At 48.2% G+C, this 14,443-nt stretch overlaps 1 protein-coding gene across 2 annotated transcripts in view; it reads left to right on the top strand.

Moving 5' to 3' along the window:
- Positions 1-14,443, top strand: part of LOC143785883 (uncharacterized) — a 53,718-nt gene that overhangs the window by 35,160 nt on the left and 4,115 nt on the right. The window contains exon 2 of one of the 2 annotated variants that reach the window (XM_077275022.1): positions 7,444-7,540. The exons of the other annotated variant lie outside the window; for it this stretch is intronic. Coding sequence (XP_077131137.1) covers positions 7,480-7,540 — 61 coding nt within the window. The 5' untranslated portion in view covers positions 7,444-7,479. The remainder of the gene's footprint in view (positions 1-7,443; positions 7,541-14,443) is intronic. 2 annotated transcript variants of the gene reach the window in all.

Genomic DNA, 14,443 nt, shown 5'->3' on the forward strand with positions numbered 1-14,443 from the left:
GGTGTTGTGAAGGGAGAGACTGTAGGGTCTCTGCCAGGGGTGGGATCCTGGCAGAGGCTTGGCATTGAAAGAACGTAACGGGTCCGCGCAGGCTCCTGGAAGCGGCGGGACTCAAGAAAGGACTAGAAGCGAGATAGATTGTGCTGAGTGAGAAACGAGATCAAGCAGAAGGAGAATACCAGCAGGGGTTTTGTTGAAAGAGGCAGCACCCTGCTGAGGCGCAATACCGGTGGCCGGAACGCCGAGGGAGTGGATTAGAATACAGCTTCAAGCCATACTCCAAACAGCGGCAGGACAGTCGGTCTCAGGCGGGCTGTCTACCACATATCACCTATGAAGTCTTGGGGGGCAATTGCGGGAGAGGGGCGACTCTAGGGTCCCGGAAGAACTCCAGGCCTACCTGACAAACGGGTGCCATTCCAACCTGAATACAGGGAAGGGGTGGATTACAGAGGAACATCAAATCGAGTTGTGAGGGAACTTAAGAAACAGACACAACCGTTGTGGGGTTACTTTCCGTGAGCACAGCAGGGAAGGACTACAACACATAGCGCTAGAAGGAAGGCACAGATTTCCACCTGAGAGGAGAACTCTGGAGGTGCCATTGGACCGGCCGGACTTGCGTAGCCTGGTGAACCGTGTTCCGGACTGAGGACTCAGAGATCTCCAGTAAAGAGGTAAAGAGACTGCAACCTGGTGTCCTCGTTATTTACCGCGACTTACACCCCACAACCGCACCGCTCCATCGCTACCATTACTACCACCTATTACACCGGACGTCCCCCACTGACGGACAGGGCCACGGACCGGGTCTAGCCACCGTGACAACCCCGAGACTGAGAACTAGAGGCCCGGCTCCGGGTATCCCCACGGCCCTGCGGTGGTGTGGGGGCGCTCCAACTTGGCGTCACGAACAGGATCTACTTAAGCCTGAAGAATCAGGTCATGTGTGCCTAGAGACTGTGATTTGTTGTGCTTGGACTGTACTTTATTACAAAGACTGTGCTGCGCCAGTTGCCGCCAAAATCCGCCGCCATTGCAGCGCTGAGGAAAGCGCAGGAAGAGAAGAGGGGCGTGGAGTGGGCGTAGACGAGCTGGAGAGCGCGAACAGTAATGGCCGCCCAGTCTAAGTATTTCTGTGTCCTGAGGACGTGCCCGTCAACAGCTGAGGTACGCCTTCTGATCTTGGTCGGAGGGTGGAGACCATGGGGACGGGGCCGCCCACGGAAGAGACCGCGGGAAGGAGACGCGGGAAAAGAGCAAGAAATGGCACCAGAAGCACCACGCGGAGCTGAGTCGGCTCAGTCTGAGGCCGCGGCGTCTGAGATAGGCTCCGAGGCACCGCTGCTGGGAGGTCTGACCCTTACCGAGTCCCCGATGGGCCGACCTCCGACGCCGTTATCGGAGGAACGTGTGGCTGCGGCCGAGGCCCGCCAGTTGACCCGCCGACTGAGGGCCGATGCCCGCGTGCTCACCCGGGTGGGCCAACCCACCGAGATTAAGCTGTCTCCCATTGCTCCTTACCCGGGCCCGGCTGAAAGCACCCTATCTGCACCGGGTCTGAAGATCATGCCGGATGCGGAGCACTTACGGCGCCTTATGGCAGAGTGGCGGAGCCGGCCCCAGCCTGCAGAACAAGTGGACTTGGTTAGTGTCCCCGAGATTCCGCCCTCACACTGGGGTGTTGTGGTGGCCTTCCATCCCCAGCAAGGGAGAGGGGTCATACAGGAGATCGGGGAGCCGATCCAGGTCCGGGTGGACCGAGAAGAGGTGGAACCTTCTGGCAGGCGGTTTGATTGTAACCTGGAGCCGGGGGACGCCGTCACCTATACGAGGTGGAGAAAGAACACCAGTGAGACGGGCTGGTTTGCCCGGGGGGTCCAACGATGTGTCGCCCTCCAGGCTGCTGCTGGGATACCAGAAGAGGATAGTCCTGGAGGAAAGGCAGCGGGACCTGACCCCGCGGAACCAGGGGAAGTTCGACCTCACCGCGCCCCGGAGAGGCGGGTACGCCTACCGACGAGAAGGACCTCCCGGAGAGGGATTCTATCTTTACTGGAGCCAGGACGGCGTCCTGGCTCACCGGACCGATCTGTGAGTCTGGTGAAGCCAGGAAGAAGGTCACCTCCCGTAGAACCTCAGTAAGATATAGCTTTCAATGTTTATGAAAATGTACATAGTTACTACTTTATTGTTTTAACTGTTCCTGTTGCTGCTAAACCTGTCCAGGGTTAATGGATCCCTCTGTTAACCCGGGATCCCCTTTGTTTGTTTTCCTTTTCTGAAGTTGTTGCACAAAAGTTACACAAACTGTGAAATCATGGACTGTGCATGATTCGAACTTCCTTTGTAAATAGTTTGCACCTTCTTAAAGGTGCTCCCTACTGGTTTTAGCCAAAGACACTTTGCGAAGATATTTGCCCTATTGGTTTGAGCCAAAGACACTTTGTGAAGATACCTTTCCTACCGGTCCTAGTTAAAGACACTTTGCGAAGATACCATACCGGAACCTTTGCATGGACTGGTAGGCTGAGAAGACGAGCTACCTCGGAAAGACTTGGTCCCCTCTTAAAGGGGATGTGAGAAACTGAACTTGAGAAGAGATACTGTTGCAGAACAGTAATGCCATAATGATGCTTTGAAAAGAAATGTAACTGTTTTACATGCTAAGTTATATGTGTTGAATTTGTTGAAATGTGAAATCTAAATAATGTTTTGCAGAAAGAAAAGATGCAGAGAGCCCGTAGGGGTAGAGATAGAGGTCTGCATAGTTGAAAGTAAGCGAAGTAATAATGAAGGTGAGGATAGAAGGTCAACCCTGCGTCCCCATAGAAAGTTACTTTGTTACTAAGGACAGAGAGTGAACCCGTAGGGGTTAGAGAGTGAGTCCTTAAAGGAGCCGAGTAGAGCGGGCTCAGAGTTCTTTAAACGAAAGGAATGTTATGTCTATACTATGTATAGTAGCGAAAGGCAGTAGGCCCTGGCTGAACGGGGCGGTCCTGTAAAAGAAAGGAGAGGCAGTAGGTCTGGTGCCATAGGGACAGGCGGTCCTGCAGGTTCAAAGTAGGAGAATGTGAAGTTACCTTACCCTGTAATGTGATTATAGGAAGGCCTTTGGTAAACTAAGAGTGTATGTTTCTTAAAGGCAATGTTAATTTATTGTTCCAGAATTTGCACTAAGTAGAATACCCGGTTGGGTAACAGGAGTTATGTATAGCCTGTAATTTATAAAGTTGACTATGTTTGTAACGTTAAAAGTGTCCTCACCTCCCATAAAGGGAAGCCTGTTCAAGTATACTTATCGTTTGCACTCAACAAAATTGTATGTCTGTTTGCTAATCTGTATTGTTGTTTTTCTTCCCAGTCCCGGAGTACTGTGTTTAACCAGGGGGGAGTGCAGCGCCCCAGAGTCCTGGTCGTTGCAGTACTGTGGCTCCGCCACTAAGGGGAGCCATGGTACGTTCGATGGCACTGAAGGAGTTCCTCCAATCAGGTATCACAGACACCAATATGTTTCACAGCTGGGCCTCCGGGGGGAGCTAAGGGTGCTATTCATTAGGCCACTCCCCACCATAGTGGGTAAACTGGGGGTCAGGCAGGAAGTTAGGGAGAACGCTGACGGGATTGAACGGAGCAACACCCTGTGGCAGGGGGTGTTGTGAAGGGAGAGACTGTAGGGTCTCTGCCAGGGGTGGGATCCTGGCAGAGGCTTGGCATTGAAAGAACGTAACGGGTCCGCGCAGGCTCCTGGAAGCGGCGGGACTCAAGAAAGGACTAGAAGCGAGATAGATTGTGCTGAGTGAGAAACGAGATCAAGCAGAAGGAGAATACCAGCAGGGGTTTTGTTGAAAGAGGCAGCACCCTGCTGAGGCGCAATACCGGTGGCCGGAACGCCGAGGGAGTGGATTAGAATACAGCTTCAAGCCATACTCCAAACAGCGGCAGGACAGTCGGTCTCAGGCGGGCTGTCTACCACATATCACCTATGAAGTCTTGGGGGGCAATTGCGGGAGAGGGGCGACTCTAGGGTCCCGGAAGAACTCCAGGCCTACCTGACAAACGGGTGCCATTCCAACCTGAATACAGGGAAGGGGTGGATTACAGAGGAACATCAAATCGAGTTGTGAGGGAACTTAAGAAACAGACACAACCGTTGTGGGGTTACTTTCCGTGAGCACAGCAGGGAAGGACTACAACACATAGCGCTAGAAGGAAGGCACAGATTTCCACCTGAGAGGAGAACTCTGGAGGTGCCATTGGACCGGCCGGACTTGCGTAGCCTGGTGAACCGTGTTCCGGACTGAGGACTCAGAGATCTCCAGTAAAGAGGTAAAGAGACTGCAACCTGGTGTCCTCGTTATTTACCGCGACTTACACCCCACAACCGCACCGCTCCATCGCTACCATTACTACCACCTATTACACCGGACGTCCCCCACTGACGGACAGGGCCACGGACCGGGTCTAGCCACCGTGACAACCCCGAGACTGAGAACTAGAGGCCCGGCTCCGGGTATCCCCTCGGCCCTGCGGTGGTGTGGGGGCGCTCCATAATGAGCGGTATCATGTGACCGCTCAATACAGGAAGAAGCCGCAGTGCGTGATATTCACCTGCTCCCCGTTCCACCGCTGGCCGCCGCTGCGTCTTCCTAGTCCTCTGCACTGACGCTCAGGTCAGAGGGCGCGGTGACATGATTAGTGTGCGCGCCGCCCTCTGCCTGAACAGTCAGTGCAGAGGACGGGGAAGACACAGCGGCGCCCGTCGGTGGAACGCGGAGCAGGTGAATATAGCAAGTGCCGGGGGCCTGAGAGGTGAGTATGTCTTTTTTTTTTTTTTTAATCGCAGCAACAGCATATGGGGCAAATGTCTGTATGGAGCATCTTATGGGGCCATGTGCAGCATTATATGGGGCAAATATCTGTATGGGTGTTTTGGGGTGTATTTTTAATGTTTTTTTAATATACATTGTTTTTGTGTGTATTCTATGACAGATTTGGCTTGAGAAAGGCATCTTGTTGCCGAAACGTAGCGGCTGAAGTATATCTGTGCATACCAACATCTTTGCTTTCTCCTTTGTATTTGGTGGATGTTTTGCCTCTTTGTTTCATTTTGAACACTGAACAATAAATTGTTCTTATTTGAGTGCTGAAGGTTCTTGCTTAAAGTCTACATTATATGGGGCAAACCTCTGTATGGGGCCATGTGTAGCATTATCTGGGGCAAATATCTGTATGGAGCATCTTATGGGGCCATAATCAGCATTAGTGAAGCATTATACGGGGCAAATGTGTCTATGGAGCGTCTTATGGGGCCATAATCAACATTTGTGCAGCATTATATGGGGCATATTTTAATATGGAGCATCTTATGGGGTCCATCATGAACTGTATGGAGCATTATATGGGGCTCCTGATTTAATATGGATATTCAAAAACACTTAAACTACTGATGTCTCAATTATACTTTTATTGGTATCTATTTTTATTTTTGAAATTTTCCAGTAGCTGCTGCATTTTCCACCCTAGGCTTACAGTCATGGCCAAAAGTATTGACACCCCTGCAATTCTGTCCAATAATACTCAGTTTCTTCCTGAAAACGATTGCAAACACAAATTCTTTGGTATTATTATCTTCATTTAATTTGTCTTAAATGAAAAAACACAAAAGAGAATGAAGCAAAAAGCAAAACATTGATCATTTCACACAAAACTCCAAAAATGGGCCAGACAAAAGTATTGGCACCCTCAGCCTAATACTTGGTTGCACAACCTTTAGCCAAAATAACTGCGACCAACCGCTTCCGGTAACCATCAATGAGTTTCCTACAATGCTCTGCTGGAATTTTAGACCATTCTTCTTTGGCAAACTGCTCCAGGTCCCTGATATTTGAAGGGTGCCTTCTCCAAACTGCCATTTTTAGATCTCTCCACAGGTATTCTATGGGATTCAGGTCTGGACTCATTGCTGGCCACCTTAGAAGTCTCCAGTGCTTTCGCTCAAACCATTTTCTAGTACTTTTTGAAGTGTGTTTTGGGTCATTGTCCTGCTGGAAGACCCATGACCTCTGACGGAGACCCAGCTTTCTCACACTGGGCCCTACATTATGCTGCAAAATTTGTTGGTAGTTTTCAGACTTCATAATGCCATGCACACGGTCAAGCAGTCCAGTGCCAGAGGCAGCAAAGCAACCCCAAAACATCAGGGAACCTCCGCCATGTTTGACTGTAGGGACCGTGTTCTTTTCTTTGAATGCCTCTTTTTTTTCTCCTGTAAACTCTATGTTGATGCCTTTGCCCAAAAAGCTCTACTTTTGTCTCATCTGACCAGAGAACATTCTTCCAAAACGTTTTAGGCTTTTTCAGGTAAGTTTTGGCAAAATGCAGCCTGGCTTTTTTATGTCTCGGGAAGAAGTGGGGTCTTCCTGGGTTTCCTACCATACAGTCCCTTTTCATTCAGACGCCGACGGATAGTAAGGGTTGACACTGTTGTACCCTCGGACTGCAGGGCAGCTTGAACTTGTTTGGATGTTAGTCGAGGTTCTTTATCCAACAACCGCACAATCTTGTGTTGAAATCTCTTGTCAATTTTTCTTTTCCGTCCACATCTAGGGAGGTTAGCCACAGTGCCATGGGCTTTAAACTTCTTGATGACACTGCGCATGGTAGACACAGGAACATTCAGGTCTTTGGAGATGGACTTGTAGCCTTGAGATTGCTCATGCCTCCTCACAATTTGGTTTCTCAAGTCATCAGACAGTTCTTTGGTCTTCTTTCTTTTCTCCATGCTCAATGTGGTGCACACAAGGACACAGGACAGAGGTTGAGTCAACTTTAATCCATGTCAACTGGCTGCAAGTGTGATTTAGTTATTGCCAACACCTGTTAGGTGCCACAGGTAAGTTACAGGTGCTGTTAGTTACACAAATTAGAGAAGCATCACATGATTTTTCGAACAGTGCCAATACTTTTGTCCACCACCTTTTTTATGTTTGGTGTGGAATTATATCCAATTTGGCTTTAGAACAATTATTTTTGTGTTTTTTTTTTCATTTAAGACAAATTAAATGAAGATAATAATATCAAAGAATTTGTGTTTGCAATCATTTTCAGGAAGAAACTGAGTATTATCTGACAGAATTGCAGGGGTGTGAATACTTTTGGCCATGACACTATACTCGAGTCATTATGTTTTCAAAGTTTTTTGTGGCAAAATTAGGAGTCTCGGCTTATACTCGAGTATATACGGTACTTACAGTGATGCCTGCTTCTATCACTACACGCCACAGTACTGACTAAGGGCAGCCCCAGTGATATAGGAGGTGGAAAGGACAGCATCTTTTGGTGGCTCAGGTGCCCCATAAGCTTGTGGTAAAAGCCTCCATTCTAGAACATTCCATGTGAGTTTTCCTTCTGTCCGTGACTTTTACATTATTACTTTCACAGCTTTGACATCCAGGAAAAATCAAAGCTGGAGCCATAATGGAGAAAGGAGAAAGTGATGTGCGAGATGATGAGTGGTGCAAAGAGGACGTTCCTACAGGTAACTGCCCCAGTGAGGAGTCACCACTAAATAAAGCAGAGAAGGGTCACATTCTTCTTGTTCACTGGACTGGACTATTTTAAGCTTGCAGTTTTATGTTATGTGCTTTTTCAGCTTTTCTGGCCATAAATTCCCCCAATTCAGATAAAGTACAGATTATATATGGCTGACAATGTAATGGTGCAATATGTAACAAGACCGCTTGTGTATCTATAATAAGGTTTAAAGAATAGACTGGGATGATAGATCATCAAAAACACGTAACGCCTCATGGGAAAAGTACCTAGTTTAGTGTTTTATATTATATCCATCATGGCTCTGGTTCCTTGGTTAATATATAATATAACTAACCTATTTGATATACTGAATCAGTTGGAGCTTAAACCCTTACTGACCGGGCTAAATTTCTTAATTCTGACCAATGTCGCTTTATGTGGTAATAACTCTGGAATGCTTATCCCATTGATTTTGAGATTGATTTTTTGCGGCACATTATACTTTCTGATAATGGTAAATTTAGGTCGGTATGTTTTGTGTTTATTTTTAAAAAAACATATCAGAAGTTTGACAAAAATGTAAAAAAAATTGCAATTTTCAAACCTTGAATGATTATCCCTTTAAGGCTGGGGTCACACTTGCAAGTGTGATGCGAGAAACTCGCGCATCAATACCCAGCTACCCAGCACTCGAACCGGAGTGTTCGACTGCATGTATATCTATGCAGCCGCACACTCCGATCCCGACTGACAGCGGCAGTGCCGGGTATTGATGCGAGAGACTCACGCGAGTTTCTCGCATCACACTCGCAAGTGTGACCCTGGCCTAATCCAGATAGTCATACCACAGAAAAACATTAATAAATAACATTTCCCTCATGTCTGCTTTACATCAGCACCATTTGTAAAATGTTATTTCATTTTGTTAGCCTTTTAGGAGGTTTAGAAATGTTGCAGCAATTTTTCATTTTTCAAGGAAATTTACAAAATGTATTTGTTTGAGGGACCTATCCAGGCGGCTTGAAGTGACTTTGTGGGTCCTATATATTGGAAAACCTCCAAACGTGCTACCATTTTGAAAACAGCACCCCCCTCCCCGGCGGCATAAAACTGCTGTCAGGTAGTTTATTAATAGTGATGAGCGAACGTGCTTGCCGCTACTTGTTACTCGCCTGAGTATCGGGGTACTCAGGGGAACTCGCCGAGCAGCGAGCATTTCCGGGATTATTCGGCGGTAACTGCAGTCTCCACCCCGCGTTTTTGGCGTACTTTAGAGACCCAATCATGGTGCAGGGATTGTCTGCCAGGCCATGAAACGCCGCAGCCATCTTTGTTGTGGTCGTGCAGTGATTGGCTGGGCCGCACAGCATCATCCCGAGTATAAGAGACCTGGTGCCGCCCTGCTCGCCGCATTTTGTTCCTGTTTCAGAGAGAGTAGGGAGAGCTGCTTCCGAAATAGGGTCAGTGGTTTTAGAGTTAGTGTAGGTCTGCAACTCTTACATCCACAACTCCTCAACAACCAAAAGTCCTTTTTAGGGCTAATTTGTGGGTCCCGATATTGCAGCGCTAGGCAGGCAGGGCACAGCATATCCACATCAGTGCAAGGCCTGCAGGCACTGTATGTGCGTCCATTGGTCCCACTGCATCCTTCCCAAAGCTCCATAACTGCCTACTGCTGCAGCTTATTTACTGTCTATATACCTTTTCCTTTCCAAAAATTCCCCCCCCCCAAAAAAAAAATATATATATATACAGTCTGTTCTGTAAGACTGAGGCCTGTTGAAAAGTGATAGTTTGTCAGGCATACGTAGCATAGTTGTGTGTGCTACCCTTGTGTCCCTTTTTTTTCTTTTTTTTGGTGTTTTAAATTCACCAGAAAAGGCATCATATATCTCATATATCTCTGTGCTCCAAATTTGGGCATTGGAGACTGGTGTACTTACTTTGTGTCTGTGTGATACTCAAATTCTATACAGCGCTATTCAGCCTACAAAATTTTTTAAAGGCCACAGATTTGCCAGTGTGGTATTTCTGTTACAGGCGTCATATATCTCTGCTCCAAGTTTTGGCATTGGAGGCCGGTGTACTTATTTTTTCGCTGTGTAATACTCAAATTCTATACAGCACTATTTAACATAAATTATCTTTAAAAAAAAAAGCCCCCCAAAAATTGAATACAGTCTGTTAGGTCAGGCTGAGGCCTGCCTGGTGTTTGGGTTTGAAAAATCATAGATTTGCAGTCATACTGATCACAGATTATTTCGCTACTAATAAAGACATTTCTGTTGAGCATTTGAAATAGTGCGGTAGTCCATTTAAAATGGTTAAGGCAAGGGACAAGGGACGGGGAAGTGGACGTGATGCTGATGGTGCATCCAAAGAACGAGGCCGTGGGCAAGGTGAAAGTGGTCAACAACAAACCCACATCTTCTCGCTCGACCTTCCTGTCCCAGTTTCTAGGGGACTGCAGCACACCACTATTGAAGCCAGAGCAGTGTGAAACGGTTGTTGGTTGGATAGCGGATAATGCTTCCAGTCACTTAGCCACCACCACCACCTTGTCTTCCACACGGTCAAGTCTGAGTAGCCGTGAGTGTGGCCAGGATATTCCTCACCCTGATCCTCTTTCCTCCCACCATGCCGAGTGCCCTGAGAAAACTGATCCCACACTTAGACACTCTGAAGAGCTGTTCAGTTTTCCATTTCAAGATTCAGAAATCTCTGCCGTAAACTTGAAGTGGGGAAAGATGAGATCGCATGTAGAGCTGCCCAAAGCTTTGACCAGCCCCGGTCACATGAAGGCGATGGTGGGAAAGTGTCACAAGAGGTGGACGATGATGAGACACAATTGCCAGAAAGTCAGGAGGAGGAGCAGGGTGCGAATGTGGAAGACGAGGTGTTGGATGACATAGTGACTGACCCAACCTGGCAGGAGGACATGCATAGTGAGGACAGCAGCACAAATGGGGAAGGAGGCATATCCCCCCAACAGGCAGGAAGAAGCAGTGTGGTGGCCACAGACAGAAGGCGTGCATCCGTTCCCAGTAACACTAACATGAGGGAAGTTGCCATTCCAACTGTTAGATCTTCCTGAGTCTGGTTATTTTTTAAAGACTCTGCCGATAACCCCAAACAGGCCATTTGCAGTGCCTGCCATGCCCGCATCAGCAGGGGTAGCAAAACAACCAGCCTGACCACCACAAGCATGATCAGGCACATGCAAGCAAAGCACCCAACTTTGTGGGCCGAACCCCAGGCTCCAGGACCACTGCCTGCTCGTCACACCACTGCTTCTTCCACTGTTTTGCATAGAAGCCAATCCACAGTACACCGTACATGTGAATATGCCTCTAGCTCTGCACCTGTTGTGGCCCACAGTCAAGCAGCACCATCAGCAAGCCAGTCCACGTCCTTGTCCCAGCACAGCGTTCAGTTGTCTATAAGCCAGTCTTTGGAACGCAAGCGGAAATACCCAGCCAACACCCCACAGGCAACAGTCCGCAATTCTAATATTTATCTTCTGCTTGCCCTAGAAATGCTGCCTTTTCGGCTTGTTGAGACAGAAGCTTTCCGCAACCTGATGGTGGAGGTGGTCCCAAGGTACTCGGTCCCCAGTCACCACTATTTCTCCCGTGTGCCGTACTGGCATTACACCAGCATGTGTCCCACAACATTACCCGTGCCCTCAACAATGCTGTTACAGGGAAAGTCCACCTAACCACGGACACGTGGACAAGTGCTTGTGGGCAGGGACGATACATCTCAATGACAGCACACTGGGTTAACATAGTGGAAGCCGGGACCCAGTCGGACCTTGGGATGGAACACATCCTCCCCACGCCGACGATTGCTGGCCCTACGTCAATCAGGGTTGCCCCCACAGTCTACAGCTCCTGCACCTCCTTCTCCTCCTCTTCATCCTCCATCTCTGTAATCAGCACATCAGTCAGAAGCTGGAAGCACTGCAGCACTGCCTCAGCCAAGCGGCAACAGGCTGTGCTGAAGCTAATCTGCATAGGTGACAAACCGCACAATGCAGAAGAGTTGTGGACAGCGCTGAAAGAGCAGTCAGATGTTTGGATGGCACCACTGAACCTACAGCCAGGCATGGTCATGTGTGACAATGGCCGTAACCTGGTGGTGGCTCTGAGGCAAGGTGAGCTCACACACGTACCTTGCTTGGCCCATGTGCTTAACCTCATGGTTCAACGTTTTCTGAAAAGCTACCCGGAGCTGCCGGATCTGCTAGTGAAAGTACGCCATCTGTCTGCCCATTTTAGAAAGTCAGCTACAGCTTCAGCCGTCCTTGCCGTGCTTCAGCAGTGTTTTCAGCTTCCAGCTCACCGACTGTTGTGTGATGTCCCCAGGTGCTGGAACTCTACGCTGCCTATGTTGGAAAGGATTTGTGAGCAGAAGAGGGCCGTTGTTGACTACCAACATCAACAAGGCCGTCAAATTTCAGGTCAGACTCCACACATAAGACCTCAGGAGTGGACATGGATGTCAGACATATGTAACATCCTCCAAAACTTTGAGGACTGCACCAAGATGGTGAGCGGCAATGACGCCATAATTAGCATCACCATCCCGCTTCTCAGCATTCTGAAAAACTCTCTGCTCACAATCAAAGAGGATGCACTGCAGGCGGAGCACGATGACATGGAGCAAGGAAACATACAGGGGGATTACACTCAGCCCAGCCTCAAGTCTTCTCAATGTGGATTGGTAGGCAATGAGGAGGAGGAAGAACAGGAGCTACTTTCATGCCCTATAGACAGTACTACAAACACATCTGTACTAGCTTCTGTTCAGCGGGGATGGCCTGAGGACAGGGAGGAAGAGGATGAGGAGGACAGCATGGTCAGTCGTCCTGTTGGTGAGGACACGGAAGTCTTGCCTGTTAGCAGTCTGGCATGCATGGCTGACTTTACGTTGAGCTGCATTTCACATGACCCTCGGATTATCAAAATTTTGGGTGACACTCATTACTGGTTGGTGACACTTCTAGACCCATGCTACAAGGAGAACTTTCAATCTCTTCTGCCTGAGGCAGAGAGGTGTGCTAAAATGTTGCAGTACCACAGGGCCCTTGTAGCGGAATTACTCAGAAAATTCCCATGTGAGAACATTGGCAGCAGATGTGAGTTTGTTGTACAACCAAGGACTCCAAGTGAGAGAGACAGAAGTACAATCCAGCTCAGGCAGGGGAACAATGGCCAAGTTCTGGGACAGTTTTCTCAGACCCTCCCATCGTGGCGGCACAGAAGCAAGGGGTGCTGTCACAAGAAGTGCAATGTTTGGGAAGATGGTGAAGGAGTACCTTGCAGATTGTACAAACGTCCTCTGTGATTCCTCTGTGCCTTTAATTATTGGGTATCCAAGCTGGACACGTGGCATGAACTGGCTCTCTACGCCTTGGAGGTCCTGGCCTGCCCTGCTGCTAGCGTTCTGTCAGAGAGGGTTTTTAGTGCCGCTGGTGGAATTATAACAACAATATAGCAACTGAAAATGCTGACAGGCTGACTCTTATAAAAATGAACAAGGCCTGGATTGGGAAAGACTTCTGTACACCACCAAGTGAAAACAGCGAAACATAACCTCAAATACATTCTCTCTTTTGGGGAGGTGTATTATCATGCACCTCTTCACAACCACACATGGGTATACGCTTACACATTTGGTCTGTTTGTTGTTATCCTCCTCCTTATCCTCATCCTCATCATCCAGAACCATTAGCTGACCATGGTGAACGTGCTCTGCACTGTTATAGGCCGGTGATTTTTGGGCACGGGGGATGTGAAGACACTGTTGTATTTTTTAAAAAAAGGACCCCACATTGGGGAATTGGGCATGACATAACTTTGGGCCTACTTCTTAACTCGGTATCCTGCAATCTGTCCTGTACCTGCCAGTTGATTACCAGGGTGAATGTGGTCTGTACGGGGCATTTAGGTCTAGGGGGCTGTGATGGCACTCTTATTTTTTTTAAAAAAGGACAACACATTTGGGAATTGGGCATGGCATTACATTGGGCCCACTTCTTAACTCTGTCTCCTGCAATCTGTCCTGTACCTGCCAGTCGATCACCAGGGTGGACGTGGTCTGTACGGGGTATTAAGGTCCAGGGAGCTATGATGGCACTCCTATTTTTTAAAAAAAGGACAACACATTGGGGAATTGGGCATGGCATTACATTGGGCCTACTTCTTAACTCGGTCTCCTGCAATCTAAAATGTACATGCCACTAGATTACCAGGGTGAACATGCTCTGTATGCCATCACAGACCCCTTGTCCAAAATGCACCATACAGAGCACGTTCACCCTGGTGATCTAGTGGCATGTACATTTTAGATTGCAGGAGACCGAGTTAAGAAGTAGGCCCAATGTAATGCCATGCCCAATTCCCCAATGTGTTGTCCTTTTTTAAAAAATAAGAGTGCCATCACAGTTAACCCTGGTGATCTAGTGGCAGTTAAAGGACACATCGCAGGACACTGAGTTAAGAAGTAGGCCCAATGTAATGTCATGCCAAATTCCCCAATGTGTTGTCCTTTTTTTTTTTTTTTAAGTAAATAGTGCCATCACAGCCCCCTTACCCAAAAATCAGTGGCCTATAACAGTACAGAGCATGACCACCAAGGTGAACGTGCTCTGTACGGTGCATTTTGGGGAAGGGGGCTGTGATGACACTCTTATTTTTTTTTTAAATGGACCCCACATTGGGGAATTGAGCATGACATTCCATTGGGCCGACTTCTTAACTCGGTCTACTACAATCTAAAATGTACCTGCCACTAGATCACCAGGGTGAATGTGCTCAGTACTGTTATAGGTCGGAGAAGTTTGGTCAAGGAGGGCTGTGATGGCACTAGTCTATTTGTACAAAAGGTACCCCCCATTGGCGAA

Source organism: Ranitomeya variabilis, chromosome 7, assembly GCF_051348905.1.
Source record: "Ranitomeya variabilis isolate aRanVar5 chromosome 7, aRanVar5.hap1, whole genome shotgun sequence".
In the NCBI taxonomy this organism is placed as follows: Eukaryota; Metazoa; Chordata; class Amphibia; order Anura; family Dendrobatidae; genus Ranitomeya; species Ranitomeya variabilis.